A 19948-nucleotide genomic window follows, 5' to 3' on the forward strand; every position below is an offset into this window, starting at 1 on the left:
ACGTTATACTGCGGTAAAACAAGCTAAAGGTTGGTATACTAAGTACTAGTTACTCGATCTAGCTAGTTTAATATACTAAAAGCTTAAAAATTAACTTTCTTATCTAACTATTGCAATAGCTGATAGAATAGCTCTAAACTACAGTATACTATTCATTGATATGTATGTAATAACATATGAAATTTCTAGCCAAAAAGATACTCCAAATAAAAAGTTGTAGCTAGAAAAGAGCAGAGCTTTTTAGTATACTTAAGCACTGCCAAAGTTACACGAATCTAAGCTTACTAATCAGCCTTTTAAATAAGCCAGCCTAAAGAAGAAGATCTTCGCTTTCCAGAACACTAAAAGCTAAAGTTCTAGCTAGTCTAGTTGTCTAGATATATAGCTTTAAAAAAGGTAGCTTTTTTAATGTTGTTTTCTTTTTGTCACCCTACTGTACATCTTACAATCTGTTCATAGTTCAATCGGCCTTAATTTGATTAATACGAACCCCGCTGCAAGAGGCTAGACTTAAGAGAGTGCTACGCCAAGGGTAATACGGATCTACTCCGGTACTTATGTCTTCGTATAGATCAGAGAAATAAGCTCTCCGGTTGATCTATGTCTAAGCGCGGCATTTGAGTGCGGTAGGTGCCATGGCCTACACCCGGATTTTGTGATTGCGCATTAAGACATCATCGAGGGGCTCTATCAAAACGCGTTCAGCCCGTCACATAATAGAGCTAGGTGTATTTTGAGGGGCTTCGCTCAGGAAGCCACCGCCAGAATATACCGTGATTGAGTTTTTATCCTGACGCATCTAATTCATACGATGATCCGAAAAGAAATGAGTACGTCATGATTCGGACTTATCGTTACGTCACATACCATGATCCGAAAAGATGATAATAACGCATCTAATCTCCGCTGTGGAGCAGTAGACGTTGGTGGCGGAGTAACGCAGACTAGAAAGGAAACTCTAATCAACCATTACCCGAAGGAGGGCCTATGTGAGAGTAGCGCAAACGGCGTCGGTGGTGGAGTAGGACAGACTAGAAAGAAAAGGGACGGATATTACCATTGTTCTCTTTAGCTTCAATGGGCCTTGCAAAATGGTGGTTCTGTCAAGCCTGGGCATGGTCTGCTGTTCCCCTCTCCCCTGCTTACTTACAGCTTTGTTCGCACTAGTGCAGGCAAGGATAAAGGATCTGCCTCTCTGGATTGAAGCGCAAATTGGGGAAGTCAGCTGACTGTGCTTTGGAGCGCTCGGATGTGCTCGGATGTGCTCGGATGTGCTGTGGTCATGGCGTTGCTGACGGTAGTGGCGCCCATCGTGTTATGTACACAGTCCGCAACAATCAATTAAGTGGGTCCTAGAAGGTTCAGATTGGATTGATTGATTACCGCTTTAAGCCTAGTAGTTACCTATAGGAGTTTAAGCCCTACCTAGATAGGTAAGTGGGTCTAGGAGAGTGACCGGATTGAATTGATTGTTGCGGAGTCTAGTTATGTAGATCGTTACCCGACAGCGACCAATCACAACACAGTCAGAGCAGCACGATAGAGACCCGAGAAGCAAGATGCGTGAGAAACGAGATCTGACTTACGTAGTCCTCAGTTAGATAACATGGCGGAGAGGTTGACGCGATACTATATCACTACATATATCAGTGGCTCTTCTTTTATCTTCTTTGCTGGCCGGAATCTGCCAGTGACGTACAGCATTGTGCAAATGTCTGCTGACCATGTGTTCATATCGGCTGGTTCCGGCTCACCCAGATTTCCGTTATACAGGAAGGGATGGGCTTGTCGGGAGATTAAACCTCACATCAGCTTAGTCCCCAGGAGCCGAAAATGATCTGAACTCGAAAGGATCCTTGATTAAATGCCCATTTTGGTTTGTGCTTAAACAGGCCCTAGTAGGTTCTCGGTTGATCTGTGTCAGGAGTTGAAATTATCTAACTCGCGCTCGCGATTATAACAAGACACTCTCCGCTCCAGTTTAGCCCGCATCGCCTATACACTCACGGTAGTCTCTTTTTTAAACACATTACTATTGTTCTCGACAAAGGCTCTAACAACAAAAATGAAACTCACTATCCTCACCTCTCTCGCTCTCGCTAGCATGGCGCATGCGCTAGCACGAGCAGATATACCAGACCCATCACCAATACCAGGACCACCACCAGGACTACCACCAGCGCATTTGGAATTTCATGAGAAAGCCAATTGCTACACACCTAAAGAAGTAAGCTCTACCTACGCCTGCCACAGCGAAGTACAAAAGATCCATCTCTAGAAGAACATTTCCCTAGGACAGAAAGAGCTCTATACATGAACGTCTTGGAGCGCAACTAACCCAATTTCTATAGGGTGGCACTGACTGCTCAACCCAAATCCCCGAGACCCCAGAGGCCGAGGACCCTATCAGGGCGAAGTGTGTGAGAGATGTAAGTATTCAATAAATTCATGCAGTGACTAAGGCGAGAAAAGAGGAAGGACGTAAGAGAAAGAGAGGAAGAAGCTAACGACGATGTGAAAATGTAGTGCGATCCACAGCCAGGTTGGGTGCCAGGTCAAAATCATTGGCAGTGTGTGATCAAGCATGGGGATACCAAAGGGACGATCCACTGTCTGTTGTAAGGGGGAAAGAAGGAGGGCAGAGGAGAGAAAAGGAGTAGAGTGGTGGATGTGGTGTACTGATGCGGAGAGTAAATCTCCGCTAGTATAAGAAAGGCGTACCTTCTCTTCTTAGGTGATGCTTTATTCTTTTCTTTAACAATTATAGTTACTATTTATTGGAACAAGGTCCCTCTAGTAGTATGACTACTGTCGACAACCGAGTGAGAGGGACAAGCCGGGGTGACTATCGTGTCCAGTGTCACAGACTTAGGCTGTTGTGGTGGGTGCTATTGCCCACCGGACAGTGCCTGCCACACCAGCATATCATGTGACTCCCAAGCACCCTCTACCCTGGACTGAACCTCGATATTCTCAACACTACTTTATACTCTTACTTTTGACAGTTGTATCCCATTATATAAATAAATAGAGTAACAATCTATTAGATATTAACTCTTATTGTCAGATATTCACTCTCATCTGGAATACTGATGAAATAGGTAATTATGATGATAATATTGATGATTGATTGTGTCTTGGTTCTGTCTACGGTTGTGGGCACACCTAGGGGGTGCCAAGCCTTCCTGTGATCCGATTGGCTCTCACAGATGCCGGGTCGCGCTAGTCTAACCCAGCGTCTGTACGCTCTTCTCTTCAACAGTGCTATTATCTGACAACAGGACGCCTACATTAACAAGGTTGCCGCTAAGTATAATATCACCTCTATTGGCCACCCTTCTAAGGTGCCTATGCTGGCGAACTATCTAGAACAGTCTCTAGAGGAGCCGAACACAGCTCGAACAAAGACCTATTAGGAGCTTGTGGGCTACCTTGCCTACCTAACACAGCATACCTAATCTAATCTGGCTCGCGCTTATGTTATCTATGCATTATACTTGATTAATCCTAGTTAAGCACATGTTGAATCTGTGCGAAGAGTGTATGTGATGGGCTGGAGCCCAGTTGGTGAACCCTCGATGATATCTCGGTCCGAACGACGCTCAGACCATCCGCACAGTCCATAGGCAGAAGGTTATTCCGAGCCGCCCTCCGAATAACCTTTAGCACGAGATAGCTTGTAGTTCTCTTCCCCATCGAATACAACTTCAGTATACCTGTGCGATTGCTCCCTGAGCGTAGCCCCTTACAGTGTAGCGTTACATTCTTAAGACAAAGTACTAAGCCCTATAGGCTTAAGCCGTTAATGAGGTAGAGATATAAGAGTACCTTACAGCACTATAGGACTATCGCAATCCTATCTTTTTTAGAGCATCTAATGCCTCCTTTACTAACGACGTTAAGATACGCTAAAGCTCTTAAGGATACGTATTTCAGCTCTTTAGCATAACTGTTGACTGGAAGTTAACACTCTAACGCACGGTCACGAAATCTACGACTAAAGCAGAGCTGCTCGCTCTATCACTCGCTAGATTAGAGATGGAGGAGTGGTGCCGCCTGTTCAAAGGACTATTCTTAAAGCTCAACCAGACGCCTATCATCTAGTGCGACAATTAGCAGACTGTGGGCATAGTCACGAAGGAGCAGGACAAGCTTAGCACTAAGCTTAAACACGTCGATATCCATCAGAACTGGGTCCGCCAGGAGGTCGAGGGGAACCGCCTCTACGTACACTAGAAGCCCACGAACCAGATGCCTGCTAACGGCATGACGAAGATCCTTCCTCGACAGAAGTATACTGAGTTTGTGCAGCAACTACACTTAGTCGACATTCGTTCGAAGGTTCGTGAGATAGATAACAATGCCTGAGAGGTTTATCTTTACGTCGTTAGACGACTACAAGATGAGGGGGTGTGTGACGGTTGTGAGGAGAAGCAGATCACGTGTTGGTAGTCTGGTGCTGCTTCCTTACTTTATTGAACACCTCTTACCTCAGCTGTGTCATAGATATGCCATGTAAAATAGACCCTGCTGCTGCTTCTGGGAGCACAGCACGAACAACACAACACGATAGCAGAATACATGAAATTACGTTCTACCGCAACAACAACTCAGGCCTACAACTCGAAGAAAGCGAGTACAACTCGATCTAAATAAGCGTTTTAGCAATGTTGAATCAATCAGAGCTGCGATAGCTGAATCGCAAGCTTCTACCGCTCAAAACACTACTAGTTCAGGTGGTAGATTAGCAGCTTTAACTGTAGCTGAAAACACTATAGCTACGGTGGATTCTATGTGTATACAGTGACAATTATAGTAAACATATACGTTGTTGTTGAGCTTCAAAAATGAGATCGCGCGCCCAATTGGGGTGGGCCAAAACTAGGTTGGGCCAAAACTAGGTGGGCTAGCTTAGCTGCTTGTTTAGAAGTAAAGGAGCCTGTAGCATACTCCGCGTGCATTGGCCACATTCGGAGCTTCTTGCGCTGTATTGTCGCAAGTTGCAAGTAAAAGTCGCGTCTGGTGGGATGCGCGTAGGTAAAGTCGCTCACAGAAGTGCCAATACCGGTACTGGCGCTTTAGGGTGCCCACTTCCTAGACCTACAACGAGTGATGCGACTGCGTGACACAGCTGCATGCGGTCTGAAAGCACGTCTATGATATGCCTCATGAGCTTCGAGAAGCGCGATCGGTGATGCACTCCGGGTTGGTCACGCTTAACGTGGAACAGCCCGTCTCGGGACCGAAAGTGCACGCGAGGCGCAAGGACGGCACGGACGGAAAGTGCATGCGACACCCTTTGATCCCCGTAGTACAAACACCGGACGTCGCGCAATTTACGTCCATGACTTAACGCAGGCACACCGGCGCGCTCGTATGCCAGCCTGCGCCACCAGTCAAGTTCTAGAAGGCCGGCTCGCCTTTCAAGTCGACAACAGCCAAATGTCAAAACCGTGTTTTGTTCCAGCCAAGCCATTCGCTCTTTCATGGCAAAGCGTTTCGCTCTGGCGGAAACACGTCAGCTCAGCTATGGTGCGCTATGGACTGATAACATGAGTCAATGCTACTAGGTGCCTACTTTACTACATGTTATCTGCAGTAGATTAGGTACTGCAACTGTATCCTCAAGTGCAATACAATCATTTCTTACTGTTGTCGGTTGTCTTTGTCACTAGGTCTTTTCAATTCCTTCTCACTCCACTAACGGGCAGGTATCCCAACAACCCTTCTTCTAATTACCCATGTCTTTGAGGTCAGAACAATGTCCAGTCTCCGGTATGGCTGGTGGTTATTGCCCAGCGGGGTCAGCTGCTGCTAGCAAGAGCGGAAGTCGGATGGGTCCCCGAGGGTGCACATTTTCTGGATTTGCCGCGCCTGGAGATGTGCATGCTGCGTTCGGAGTAATTGCAAATTCCATGCACTTGGAAATGCTGTTGCTGATGATAATAGATACCACAACATGCGAACGTTGAAGACTTCCTTCGACAAAGGTGGGCATGCCATCAATCCGAGCTAGGATGATTTTGTTAACCAATTTAGGGAACGTAAGGCGATCAACGAGCTGATCTATTCGAACGTGCCTTCGATGGACGAGATCAAAGAGATTCAAAATGCCAAAGGCGTGAAGAGTCTTGACACCCTCAACATGAATGACCGAGATCTACTGGCAATTGCGCTTGGTGCACCCGCTCGTCAAGTCATACTACGTGCGGAAGAAGTCGGCTCTGTGACAGGCTGGCGAGATGGCTACTTGAGCACCGAGTACGGCTTCCAACCTCCAGACACAAGCGAGGCTCCTGGTGCCCTACGCAACTCTCCAGGACGAGTATGGATGGATCTGTGTACAAGAATGCCTGGCTGCGTTGCTCGTGGTCGAGTGCGGGAATCAATCGCAGCATTACCAATCATCCAAGGAACGGTCGACACCATCCCAGACAAAGCTTTATGGGCAGCTCTGGTCGCCCTTGGCATGCTTTGCTCTATCTACCGGTATGAAGAGCGACATGATGGCAATGAGGGCATCAACGTAGCTACGAAGCCTTTGAAACTGAAAGGTGTTCCTATATGCGACGATCTTGGCGACGAGGTCAAAGGCATCCCTCGTAGCATCGGCCTTCCGTACGTTCAGATTTCCATTCGGATGGGTCGGTCTATTCCCCACCTCACGTTTTTCGACCAGTCGTCTTTCAATGTCGACTACGTCGACCCACTTTCGAAATATCCCTATGTCGGTCGCTTCGACAACACCAGGTTGCGATGGGGCATGTTCGGTGACAGCGCTGAGAATGCGTTCCTCAAAGGGTGCGCGGATACGTCGGCGAGCTTTCAGCATGGTCCTGATGCCATTGCGGCGTGTCAAGAACACGTTATGAACCGTAACAACGAGGGGCTCCTTCGTGAACTCATTCGCTTGAAAGAGATCTTGGAACGAATGCCCACAGCCTTCAACACCATATCGCCCAACGATAGATCTGGCGAGAACTATGTGTCTCCTACCGAGTGGGTACGCTGGGCTAAGTTCTCGGCGCCTCTGTCCAAACGTTGTCCAGCTACTTCCGGCCTACAATTTCCTCCGCAAGTCAATCCATCTATCTTAAAGCTCTTTACTAACACATTCAGGTACCTGGTCATGGATGCCTTCCTTGGTCGCAAACAGTATAACTCATTTCTTGGCGCCGAAGGTGTACATCTTCGAGCCTGGCTGCCGTCGAATCTCCGTGCTTTCATTGCTTCCATCGAGTATCATTATCAGATACCAGAATATGTGAAGGCATCTGGAGACCCCCGATTGATGGGTGTGCTCGATGGCGTGGTGGAGGCATACACTGGTGAGCGAGGCTTCATGGGTGTCCATCGGTACAAAGTGTTTGGTGTAAGTATGTTCTAACCAATACGTTGATCCGACTGACATCGAGAAGCTACTCGAGTGCGCCGGCAAGTCTGGTCGGACTGAGACAAATGGGGCTTCTGGAGCTGCTGACGCTATGAGACCCTGGGAGCAAACGCATGCAGAATTTTCCGAGGCTATGAAGGAACGTCTGGAGCCTTTCCGTGGACAACGTGATGTCGAACCACACGAGATGCGTGGTACTTTCGAAGAATGCCGATACCGAGGCAGAATCCTGAGCAGGAACTTCGTCGACTCGGATCCCAAGCGCTCCATTGCGATGGTCACTTTAGACATCCAGGACACCGGCATCACCTTTCAGCCTGGCGACCGACTTGCTATCATGCCAATGAATAGCTGGACAGAGTGTGCGAAGGTTGCAGCTGCGCTAGGCCTTGATACTATGCTTGCAGATCCTGTCAGTCTGGACCGTATATGGACACGATACGCTGTTCATATGGGCGCCATCTCGCATACAGACAAGCCCCAGCTCAATGTCCTTGATATCCTACGCAAGGGTCATCTTGCGCCGATAACCAAGAAGCTTGCCACAAAGTTGCATACCCTGCTGCGAGCGTCATCGCATGCAGTGCTGCAGGTCCTAGCCACAGATGAATGGCCTGTACGAGCCTCACTCGGTGACTTACTTCAGGCAGCTGTGAAAGACACTTCGCCACGCATCTGGGACCAAGCATTCGACCTCTCTGGCAATCTGGTCTGGCTGGCAGAACTCATTTCTGTCGAGGTACCACGAACTTACAGCATCTCCAACTACTCTGACGAACTTCTTCCTAGTACTGTAGACTTGGTATGTATTGTTCCCTTGGGATGACATCCAAAACTGACGTGTGTAGACAATATCCCGTTCGGAGTACGACCTCTGCCCCACGTTCGCAGGTACTGCCAAACATGTGCGGAACGGCGTTAGCAGTGGCTTCCTAAACCCGCCAGTAGCCGAAGAGATGGACGTACTCGATGACGAGGATATATTGATCGGCGTGTCGAGGCCTTTCTCATTTCAATTGCCACATGACGACACCTCGCCTGTTGCGCTCTTTGCAGGTGGCAGCGGCGTGGCACCTTTCCGCAGCTTCTGGCAAGCTCGTTGCGGCCAAGCATGGGGAAAAACTGTCTTATATCTCGGTGTACAGTCCCGGCAAAAGTTCTGTTATGAATCTGAGCTTCGTCAGTATGTCAACGAGGGACTGATAGAAGTGCATACGGCATTTTCGCGCGACACGAATGGCCTAGTGTACGATCCTGTTTCCAGAGACCTTGTGGAAAAGGAAATGCCTTCACGGTATATTGACGGGCTTATCGTGGAGCAAGGGCAGTCCATATGCGATCTCGTTATGTCAAAGGTAAGTTTTATGCTCCCAATCCCTGGAGTCTTTGCTAACGTGCTTGGATCATAGAAGCAAGGCGGCATCGGTGGCTACCTTTACGTATGCGGTTCAGTCGGAGTATTTGATTCAGTCATGTCCGGCATTCGCCAAGCGCTCTACAATCATCGATCGCCTACTATGGAAACTGTGGAGACCATATTGAACACTGCATTTGCCGAGCGACGCTTTATGCTCGACGTCTTTATGACCCCAAGACCTCTACCTTGCAACCAACCTACGATATCGCTTTCACAGCTAGCTCTTCACACCGGTCATATCAACGGTTCGCGCGTATGGATCGGAGTGCATGGTAAAGTGTATGACGTGTAAGTGTACTGTCCACTCACCCAATGGCTCACGCATACTAAGACCGTCGCAGCACCGACTTTTGCGCAATGCACCCAGGCGGTACCAATATCATCAAATCCAACGGCGGCGTAGACTGCACCAAATCTTTCGATTTGTTGGCCCATACCAACAATCCCGAAGTCTCGTCTCTCTTGACCAAGTACTACATTGGAGAAATGACCCCGAAGCCCGCTTTTCAATCCGAGGAGATTGGCATGCTTTACGATCTATGGAAGGGTTATCTTCGTGTCGCAACTGAACAAGTGGTCGCGTCGAACTTCGAGGTTGGCATGATCACAGAGTCGTCGCTCGTGTGGTTCCAGGGTGACCTCTTCAACATGGGAGGTGTGCGCAGATTCTACCACTACCAGTCTCGCCTATTAGATGGTGGTTTTTCTACTCTCTTTGGAGCAAAACTGCAAGAGCTCTACCTCAAGATCTCATTCACTCTCGCCAATGTTTCTTCTGCCAACACCAAGTTATCCGACGTCCTTGGTGTAATCGCCCGCGCCAAAGGCTCCCATGATGCTGTCACGGCGTGCAACGAGATTTCTCAAATCGGCCAATTCACCTGCGACAGTGAATCTGCTCGTCATCATGAGAAAGGTATCATCGCATATGCGCAGCGGTCTGTCCGATACGACATGGAGTTTCTCGAGGCTATTAGGGAAGAAGCTTGTACTGGCATGGATGCTTTTGACAGTATTATGGAGCTCGATGCTCTATCCAATTCCGAACGCGTCACTGCACTTTCCACGTTTCTCATGCAAGTACTCGAAAGGATGGCGAATCGCCTTGAAGGCTTTTACGCCAAGCTCGCCCGTCACTCCGTGTTCCAACCCGATATGGAGAGAAACCCGGCTCGTGCTCGATGGAACATTCTGAAACGAAAGGTTTGGGACGGTTCCTTCTTTATTCTAGCCCGCGAAGCATCCATTCAGCCGGCTGCTAGAAATCCCACCAACGGTGTCGATTTCGACCGTGTCGTATCACAGATCGAGATGAATCTGAGCAAATCTTCACCGATGACGCCACGGACCATGGGGCTCAACGAGCAGCATGCCGCTCGTGCGATGAGCACTGCAAGCGGTACCCCTGCGTACGAACAGCACACGCAAAGTAACGCTCTCAAGGCGATGTCGACTTTCATTGACACCAACAAAAAGGCCATTCGGCGTTTGAGTAAACTACCGCAAGCTATCGATCTGCGGCAATTAATGCAAGCCTATGGATCGCTACCACAGGGTAATCATGCTCTGCCAACGCCACCGTCAAGTCGATCGCCATCGTTATCGTCATCTATGAGATATTCAATGGGACGCCGAAGATCCAGGACGCTCAATGACACGCCGCAGCTGTTGCAACGTCGTGACACTGCTATGTCTGACTGGGCTCGTTCAAACTCAGGTGCATCGGCTCATCCGTCACCAACTGCCGCTATGTCAGCATTGATGACCAAGATGAACACTCGCACAAAATCCATAAACTCACCAGTCGATCGAAGTCCCGATCATGGTGATCAGGATCGAGCGCGGTCAATGCAAGCGTTTTCTCTGCAGAGGCCGGATAGAATGAGTGGTCTAGGAATTACAGGATCTGACCATGGAGCTGGTAGTCGTATGGATGGCATGCATGCGCGTTCTAAGAGTACCACTAGTAATCTGAAGGCGTTTCGACTGCAAGCAAGTACTATGGCTGGTGGCATGAACCGGAGAAGCGATATAGGGCGAACATGAACGGACTTGAAGCTTCCATAGTTGCAAATGCTTAGTCAAATTTCCTCTTGGGATCGTTCCACATCCTTGAAGTATGCTTGAAATGGTCTAAAAGGATCACTAGTGGATTATCTGGCTCAACAAACTCTTGATGGTGGTTTAAGACTTACCGATCAGCAGAGATGGCAACTATCAAGACGGCTTTTCAAGCTGGCTTGATCGGCTTGATTGTTGAAGCCTTTAGGGGCTTAGTTATCACTGCGCGCATAACGTGCCCGTGCGCGAGACGCCCGGATTCGCGAGACGCCCCGCCGAACACCAAATTGTGAAATCAACACTAACTTCAACGCGTCATAACTCTACCAATATGGACCCAATCCAAGCTGCAATTGCAGCATTTGAATCGCGAGAGCTAGGAGAACAAACCTCGTATACAAAAATTGCAGCTAAGTACAACATTGATCGATCAACACTTAGCCGAAGACACCAGGGCTCTTAAGCACCACAACAAGCCCGTACACTCTAGAAGCTAGTACTTAATCCACAACAAGAGCTAGAGCTTGTGAGATATATAAAAACGCTCACAGAGAGAGGCCTTCCTCCTACGCGAGAGATAATCAGGAATTTCTCATCAGAAGTAGCCCATCAGCAGCTTAGCGAGAGCTAGGTTACTCGCTTTATCAATAGACATGTCAGATTGAGGCGAGGTTTTGCTCCATGATCGAGCCGATGGTGGTTGGGGAAGGACATAAGACCCCCAAACCAGGGCTAGCGCCGGGACTTAGCACTGCCAAGCCCGAGGCGAGGCCACCTCCCACTACGCTGGCAAATGGGTCGGGGTGTGGTTGGGGTTGGGTTAGAAATTTTGCGACCCCAACCCAGCCCCAACCCATTTGTCAGCGCCAAGCTTAGGGTTGGGTTGGGGTTGGGTTGGGGTCGCACGGACCATGGGTTAGGGTTGGGTTATAGTAAAAAAATTGCAAGATGTATAATATAGATTTCAATAAAAGAAAAGTTTATATAGTATCACAGTAGATTAACACAGTGTAGCATTAACTAGTTTCATTTATAATATACAGAGGCTTCGCCAGCTAGCATTTAAGCAAGTGTATCTAGATATATCTTATAATCTAGAGAAAAGCTAGTAACTCGCGCGCAAAGTAGCGCCTAGCCAATTGAGAATCCTTCTCTTGAATAGTAACCCTCTTTGCGTGAATAGCATTGATGTTGCAGTCTATAAAAGTTATTAAATGAAAAATAGTATAGGGTAGATAGACTATACCCTCAAAATAACCAACTAAGAAAGCTTCTGTAGCTTCCTGAAGAGCTTCGATTGCAGATCGTTGAAAGCGGATATCGGCCTTGTGCACCTGTGCAAATTCGCGCACTACGCGGGAAAAGGGGAGTTTTCGCAAGAGTAGTTCAAAACCTCTCTGGTATCTCTTGATTTCCCGTAATGCGACAGCTAAGCTAAATTAGAAAATAGCTGTGATAAACGACTGTGATAACCTACTGCCGGCCTTAAACTTGCGCTTCTTCTTAACAGCTACAGGTGCCTTTCGCGTAGACTTTCCTGCTACTTGACGTCTAGCCTTACTAGCAAGGGCCTTCTGAGCCGGCTTGCCGCCAGTAACTGTCTTGCCATCAGGACCACCCCGGCCGGCTTTACCGGTGACCTTAGGCCGTGGTTTTGTCCTTGCCATTGCGTAGTAGAGTAGATGATGAACGTAGGCGACGTATGTGATTGATTACTGTGATAAATGTGGTCGACAATTAAGAAAGTAGTAGGCTGAAAGAGTTAGGTAGCTGGAAAGTTTGGGCGACGGCAATTTCCCGATTTCCGCACTAGTAAAGGCAGCAGCGCACGGACTGCATGACGTAATTTGCTGTTTCACGATCGCATACAACCATTTCTGTTGCAAAATCAGTAGCGAGCATATCATACAAACGTGTTAAACTGCTGTGATAAACGCCGAGCTCGCGCATGCGTGCAGCCCAAAAATGAAGGAATCATCGATGTGTTGATCATTTTGGGTAATTTCCGCGTTTTCGCGCTAGCGCAGGCAGCAGCGCACGGACCATTTCTAGGTGAGCATAATGCTGTCTACCCATTTCTCCAGCCCCTGACGCCCAGTAACTTCCAACACCTAATAACTCTCTCTACTACATTGAAAACACCCCATTTACAACAGCGCATTATCACAGTCCCCGCCATGCCTGTCGCGAAAGAGCAAGTCGGCGACGTACCTGAAGGCCTAGTTCCAGCCATCAAACTTGAACCTCCGCCTGGGTTCGAACAAGATGAGTGGGAGCAGCTTACCGATGTAATAATCACAGCCATTTATCACAGCTTATGCTAATATAAGCAGGGATTTGCGTGTGAAGCTGACGAGATTGACGGTATCTTAGATCAAAGAGGTAGTGGGGGTTCACGAAAAGGCCGACCTATCAATTTGAGCGTCCCCTATACTGGCTCTCTGAGTGGTAGCGCCCGTGCTATTGCTCAACGTGAACGCAAAGCTCTTTTCGATAAAGAGGAGAAGGTACTTGAAAGCGTTAGAACAGCCGACCGCTCCGCGAAGTACCAACTGAAGAAATCGCTTTTGCAACAGCCTAAGTATAAATTAGCAAATAGTGCTCGACAGGCTAAGCTGCTAGAGAAAGAGTGGGATATACTTTCAGAGAAGCGGTTTACCCAGAAAAAGTCTGGTAAGTTATCACAGCTGTTTATCATAGACATCTGCTAATAGACTATAGCTGAATGGCTAGAGACAAACCTAACTCATGTGCATCGTAAATGGGATGCGATCACTAAGCAGGTGGATATGAGAAAACACGAGATCACGATTGCGAAAGTGCTTAGCAAAGATGACAAGCCCACCCATGACATTAGTGGTAGAGGAATAGCAAGAATTTACGGCTCAGGTGGTGTTTTGCAAAAGATTCTTCGAAAGACCTATCAAGAAGGATTAGCAAAGCTTAACAACAACGACTTTGAGAGCAAGGAGGCTAAGAGAGAGTTTGAGAAGTTCGTGGAGGAACTTACACCTGATGAGATGAAAGTCGTAACTGATAATGACTGGCAGTAAGTTTATCACATCCTTTTATCACAGAGATACTAATATAATAAGGCAACGGGAGCCACCTAGCATTCTCGACTTACTTGGTGACGCTGATATTGAGCTGGAGGGTGATAAGCCGTACGTTAAAGGTGACGATAGCGATGAGTGTGAAGAAGAGGTTGACTATGACTCTGATCTTGAGGAGCATTTCAATTCACTTGAAGACGAGTACGAGGATGACGACCAGTGGGCTGCTGTACAGAAGCAGGCAGCGCTTGAGGAGTCTGAGGAATCTGAGGACTCTGAGTTTGAGGGGTTTCCGGATTCTGATGCCGCTTCTGAGTCTGATAATTAGAGTTTTAGGCTAAGACACTTTCAAGCATTGAGGGATAGTAAGCAGTTATCACAACTAATTAACACGGATTATTGCGCCATATAATCTTAACTTAAGATTGTGATCTGTCATTTATGCAGATTAATATCCGTGCACTCCTGACGATCTCTGTGTTTACTATGAGGCATTAAAAATGATATTCCGCTAGTAATATGCCAAGGTTTCAAGTTAAATTACAGGCGTCATAGCGCAAGCAAAGCTGAGAGGAGCGTGAGAAGCCTTGAGTCCTACATCCAAACTTAAACTTCTCAACTTTTTCCTATTGTGTGCTACTACTATTAATGCCTTATTCTACTACTTTCTAGAAGCGATGGACATAGCTGCACAGTCTATTGAGCTTATGCCTAATCCTACTAATATTGAATTTCCGGAGGACCTCAACTGTTTAAAAATCAATTCTCCACAGGTTACAAAGGGGGGTGACAGGAGAACGATTGGATTAGTGAAATATCCAAATAATCGTTTTCTGCAAGATTATAGTGTAAGTGAGATCTTAGGGACATGGACAGCGTCGTGGAGTAATACTAGCTGGGGTATAAACCCTAAAAATGATAACCCACGATGGAACTCTCCTACTCGCTATGGCACAGTATGGTTACGATTTGGAGAAGCTGCTGAGCTTCGAACTGGCCACCCCTACGTGTTCTGCTACAACTGTAGTCTTGCACTCCAGCATCCAAATCTAGGTGGTATTGGGACAAAGCACCTTATTACTCATCTTAAAACAAAAAGCTGTCGAAATGTCCTTACTCCTATTCATAATGAGGCAGACTTATCGGCCTCTACTCTATCCCAACGTCAACAAAGAAACAGTACTTCATCAATACCAGCTTACACTACTACTACCTTTGAAAAGGAGCTTGTACGGGTAGTAATCGACAGCAACTGGTCATTCCGAACAGTTGAACGACCATCTTTCCATCGATTTCTTCGGTTCCTTCGACCAGATACTGTGATAATTAGTCGTTGTAAATTCAAGACGATATTCAAGAGTCAACATGAGGAAGCAAAAAGGTCTATCCTTCGAGATCTTGGAAAATCAACAAAGATCTCAATCGCCTTAGATGCCTGGTCTGCAGCTAATCACCTCTGCTTTCTTGCGGTAAAGGGTTACTACATTAACAAAGACTGGAAACTTCAGGAAAAGCTACTTGACTTTCTCCCTATGCGCGGCAGGCACACCGGTACTTCTATGGCAGACGAGGTACTGCATATTCTTCTGGATACAAAGACCAAAACCCAGCTTCTAGCTATTACTTGTGATAACGCTAGTAACAATAGCGTACTTGCTCGCACTCTCCAGTCTAAACTCCAAGAAGTCGACATTCAGTGGAGTGCCAGAGAAAACACTATCCCTTGCCTTGCCCATATTATCAACCTCGTTGTCCAGGATATTATCCAACACCTTCGGCTAGCAGCAACTACAGAGTTAGGAGCAAGGGATACCCTACAGAGACGTCATATACAGGACATTGAGACGCATATTTCAGTCCCAAATTCCCTTCGCAAGGTATTTCGCTTTTAACACATTCATTTATCACATACTAATAATAGACTAGATAAGGGCGATTTGTATCGCTATTGACGTATCACCTCAACGCTTTGAGCGGTTTATTGCGGTACAACAACATCTACCGCCAAAGGAGCGATTATCTGTTATCCGCGACGTGAAAACCCGATGGAACTCAACATACGACATGTTAGAGCGCGCGCTCAAAATCCAAAAATATATTGATGAATGGCTTAAACAAGAAATCTTGCTAAGGCCAGGTAGTCACCTGGATAGCTCTCTAGACAACAATCAAATGGCTGAGATTGATTTCCGGGATCTTAAACGCCTCCGCTTATCTTCGACTGAGTGGCATCATCTCGAACTCGTTACTGAGATGCTTAAACGGTTTAAAACGGCAACTAGCTTCCTCAGCCAGAACGAGAAGCCCCAGATTCAGTATATTTGGTTAATGTACAATCGACTGTTTGATTTCTTGGACAAAATGTCAGAGGACCTAGATGAGGATGAAGAAAATCAAGATGATAGGGAATGGCTAGACGTAGTACGAGCTGCAGCTGACAGGGGTCGTCTAAAACTGAGCAAGTACTATTCGAAGACAGACGCAGAACGTGGGTTCTTGTTTAATTGTGCCACTATCCTTGATCCAACGCAGAAGCTTACAGCATATGAAGTATGATTATCACAGCTATTTATCACAGTCACGCTCTAATTACGCTTATAGGACGATTCATGGGAGCCACAGTACAAGCATCTCTACCGAGGCCAATTTCTTGCTTACCTTGATCGTTATGATAATACGGACGGGAGAGGTTCAACCCCAGGCTCTAGCATAGTCAAAAGGAGGTCACTTGGGAATGAGTGGTTCAGAAAGCCAGCTCCTCCCCCTACATCAGCGTTAAACAGCTTTTCTTCCCAGAACTCTTCACTAGTAGAATCAGACAAGACAACTGGCCCAACCCGCCAAGAAGGAGAGTCCTACCTTAGTACTGCCTGTGTAATGACAGATGACTCTTTCGATATTCTAGAGTGGTGGAAGACGAACGAGCCTACCTACCCACGACTATCCCAAGTGGCGAAGGATATACTAGCAATACCAATTGCTCAGGTTGGGGTTGAAAGAGTTTTCAATGTTGCTAAGGATGTTATTGGTAGTCGGAGGCACCGACTATCTGCCCGGACAATACAGCAGATAATGGTTCTTAAGGATACAATATCTCAAGAGGAAGAACAGGGTCTAGACTACCTAGTTGCTCAATTAGGGGAGGATGGAGAGCCAATTGACGAGGTTAATGATCTTTTTGAGCTTCCAGCCTCGTTAGAGCATACCTTCGATATAGATGAGGAGAACCAGACTACAGAAGAAGAGTCGGAGGAAGAGGTCCAGGAGGAGCGTCAATTGCCACCTCGAAAGCGCCAGCGTCCTCAGCGCTACCGTGATAATTAGCTGTGTTAATATATCTCGTTTTATGTATCTACTATATCATCAACGTGTACACATTATCTTAATTAAGTGTTGTTCCGTTAAAGTACCCAAAAAATATAACCCAACCCCAACCCAACCCAGCCCAACCCAAGCCCAACCCTACCACTTGGTCTGTGCGACCCCAGCCCAGCCCTAACCCATGGTCTGTGCGACCCCAACCCAACCCCAACCCAAGACTGGGTATACCCAACCCATTTGCCAGCGTACCTCCCACAGACAGAGCCGTAGACAGACACAGACAATACACACTTGATCCCATCCATAAAAAATCTGACAAGACACAAGATCCATCTCATCTTAAAGTAGACCAGCGCCATAGATCGTACGCGCCACCTAGCTAATTCTAAGTTAAAGTATAGACTCTACTTCGAGCTACTGCACTAAAAGATCACTAAATACCACCTTAAGGCTCAAGATATATATAATATAGATGAGAAGGGCTTCTTAATTAGCTTAATAGGCAGAAGCAAGAGGATATTTAGTAGGCGTTAATAGGAGAAGAAGGAGGTTCGAGCACCTCTCTAGGATAGATCACGTGAGTTTCTGACAATCCTGGTGTCAGATTTTTATGGATGGGATCAAGTGTGTATTCTCTGTGTCTGTCTACGGCTCTGTCTGTGGGAGGTGGCCTCGCCTCGGGCTTGGCAGTGCTAAGTCCCGGCGCTAGCCCTGGTTTGGGGGTCTCATGTCCTTCCCCAACCACCATCGGCTCGATCATGGAGCAAAACCTCGCCTCAATCTGACACACCCCCTCAGCTCGGCGCTCCTCGGCAGCCTGAGGTGGAGTGGTCTTTGCGACATTCATACCGGACTATATAACAAGACTTTCCATCTTCTCCAGAATTTCCTCTGGATCTGCTTCCTCTACGTCTCGTTCCTTCACTTCAACCAGTCCGACCTGCGTCAAGAACTGGGGCCAGTTGTTGGCAGGCAGGGTCTTCGTGAAACCATCGGCGAGCATTTCGCCAGACGGTACATACACGACTCTGATAGACTTTCGCTTTGCCTCTTGCCTCAGCCAGTGATTGTGGATGTCCACGTGACGGAGTTTCGTCGTCAGCTGAGAGATCTCCTCGTTGATCAGCCGGATCGTCTGCGTATTATCGCACTGTATCGTAATTGTCTTCTCCGTCAACTCTACCCGAAGCTCCTCTAGCAGCATCCGCACAAACATGGACTCCTTAGCCACTTGCGATAGCGCGAGGAGTTCTGCTTCGGTCGTAGATGTCGTGATGGTATCTTGTTTGTTCGCCCTCCATGCGATCAGTCCTCCAAATAGCTTGATAACGTACCCTTGGGAGCTCTTGCGATCCGCGGTGTTGTCCGCAAAGGATGCATCGCTAGCTACTACCAATTGGTCGTCTCCTCCGAATGATAAGGATAGAAGCTTGGTTGACTCCAGGTACAACAGCACTCGGTCAGCGGCTTCTTGATGTAGTGGACCAGGGTTTGTGAGGAACCGGGCGAGTCGTGATACTGGGAATGCGACATCGGGTCGGGTGTTGACGGCGGCGAAGAGTAACGATCCAATCTTGCGTTGATACAAGTTAATCTCTCCAGGAGTCGCCAAACCCTCACGTGCAACTAGTTCGACTCTAGCCATTGGTGTGTTGTGTCGTTGGTCCTTGTTCGTTGCCAGCCGTGCAATCTTCTCAACATAAGCTTTCTGTGACAGCCAGATCTTTCGCTTCTCTCGGTCCCGTATAACTTCTACTCCTAAAAACCACTGCAAATCCTTTCCTCCGGTCAGGTTGTATCGCTGTTTCAGTTCCTCTTCCACTTTCCGAGCTACTTCCGCGTGCCGTTTCGAAGAGGCAAGGATAATGTCATCAACATAAAAGAAGATGAACACTCCGTCTCGGATCATGCAGCAAGGTTCGTGGGGAACTGGCGAGAACCCGATTTCTAGAAGGAAGGCAGTGAAGTGTCTTTGCCAGAGCAATGGCGAGATCCGTAGGCCGTACAGCGCTTTGTTTAGTTGCAGTATTGTTCCCTGCTTCCTGTATCCTGGGGGCATCCGCATGTACACTGTTCGATCAATATCTGCGTTGACGAAGGCGTTCGATACGTCGTATTGCTTCAGCTCTAGGTCAAACCGGGCCGCAATCGACACTAGCATCCGAAACGATCTTCCGGCCAGTGTAGCAGCGTAGGTTTCTTGTGCGGTGACATTTCGTTGCTGGTCTCCACGCACTACCAATCGCGCCTTACACTTCTGGAATCGATGGTGCTTGTCAAATTTGTAGGTGTATACCCACATTGAGTCCAGTACCTGCTGGTCGGTCTTCCGAGCCGTCTTCGCCGGGACCTCTGACCAGGATCTGGTTTCCTTGTGGCTATGGAGATGTGTAATCTCAGCCTCTTTGAAAAAATAGAACAACTCGTGATCCTCTCGCAGGCCGTTCGCTTGGGGAGGCGGTGGCAGCTGGCTGCGATGAGGCTTCTTGCCGTTTCGCATCATACGCTCAAGCTTTGCCTTGTCCAGTCGCTCTCCTGCCAAGTTTTGAACGTTTCCTGCCTTGGTGCCTGCCATAAAGGCGGCTGCCCATGGCTCCTTCAACATCCTGTGTTCCGGATGGAGGATACCACTCGCGAGACCTTGTTTGCCGTAGCTAGTGTCAAGACCTTGTTTCCCGTAGGCAGTCTCTTCGGATTGTAGGC

General features: G+C 47.6%; 6 protein-coding genes across 6 annotated transcripts; 4 read left to right on the forward strand and 2 right to left on the reverse strand.

Moving 5' to 3' along the window:
* Nucleotides 1-6085: 6085 nt before the first annotated feature.
* On the forward strand, nucleotides 6086-10572 carry PtrM4_123710 (CysJ, Sulfite reductase, alpha subunit (flavoprotein); the record flags this gene model as incomplete). Its single annotated transcript, XM_066108595.1, has 6 exons — nucleotides 6086-7372; nucleotides 7419-8195; nucleotides 8242-8748; nucleotides 8803-9098; nucleotides 9152-10365; nucleotides 10427-10572. 6 exons carry the CDS (start codon nucleotides 6086-6088, stop codon nucleotides 10570-10572), a joined length of 4227 nt encoding a protein of 1408 aa, XP_065961780.1.
* Nucleotides 10573-11965: 1393 nt separating this feature from the next.
* PtrM4_123720 (HHT1, Histones H3 and H4) lies at nucleotides 11966-12538 on the reverse strand (the record flags this gene model as incomplete). Its single annotated transcript, XM_001935589.2, has 3 exons — nucleotides 11966-12069; nucleotides 12118-12300; nucleotides 12349-12538. The coding sequence occupies 3 exons, from the start codon at nucleotides 12536-12538 to the stop codon at nucleotides 11966-11968; spliced, it is 477 nt and encodes a 158-aa protein (XP_001935624.1).
* A 510-nt stretch (nucleotides 12539-13048) lies between these two features.
* Nucleotides 13049-13582, forward strand: PtrM4_123730 (uncharacterized protein; the record flags this gene model as incomplete). The annotated part of the gene is made up of 2 exons (XM_066108596.1): nucleotides 13049-13159; nucleotides 13205-13582. The coding sequence occupies 2 exons, from the start codon at nucleotides 13049-13051 to the stop codon at nucleotides 13580-13582; spliced, it is 489 nt and encodes a 162-aa protein (XP_065961781.1).
* A 78-nt stretch (nucleotides 13583-13660) lies between these two features.
* PtrM4_123740 (uncharacterized protein) lies at nucleotides 13661-14252 on the forward strand (the record flags this gene model as incomplete). Its single annotated transcript, XM_066108597.1, has 2 exons — nucleotides 13661-13920; nucleotides 13967-14252. The coding sequence occupies 2 exons, from the start codon at nucleotides 13661-13663 to the stop codon at nucleotides 14250-14252; spliced, it is 546 nt and encodes a 181-aa protein (XP_065961782.1).
* Nucleotides 14253-16096: 1844 nt separating this feature from the next.
* On the forward strand, nucleotides 16097-17248 carry PtrM4_123750 (uncharacterized protein; the record flags this gene model as incomplete). The annotated part of the gene is made up of 2 exons (XM_066108598.1): nucleotides 16097-16474; nucleotides 16526-17248. 2 exons carry the CDS (start codon nucleotides 16097-16099, stop codon nucleotides 17246-17248), a joined length of 1101 nt encoding a protein of 366 aa, XP_065961783.1.
* Nucleotides 17249-18098: 850 nt separating this feature from the next.
* PtrM4_123760 (uncharacterized protein) lies at nucleotides 18099-19850 on the reverse strand (the record flags this gene model as incomplete). Its single annotated transcript, XM_066108599.1, has 1 exon — nucleotides 18099-19850. The coding sequence occupies one exon, from the start codon at nucleotides 19848-19850 to the stop codon at nucleotides 18099-18101; it is 1752 nt and encodes a 583-aa protein (XP_065961784.1).
* Nucleotides 19851-19948: the final 98 nt, after the last annotated feature.

This window comes from Pyrenophora tritici-repentis, chromosome 6, assembly GCF_003171515.1.
Source record: "Pyrenophora tritici-repentis strain M4 chromosome 6, whole genome shotgun sequence".
In the NCBI taxonomy this organism is placed as follows: domain Eukaryota; kingdom Fungi; phylum Ascomycota; class Dothideomycetes; order Pleosporales; family Pleosporaceae; genus Pyrenophora; species Pyrenophora tritici-repentis.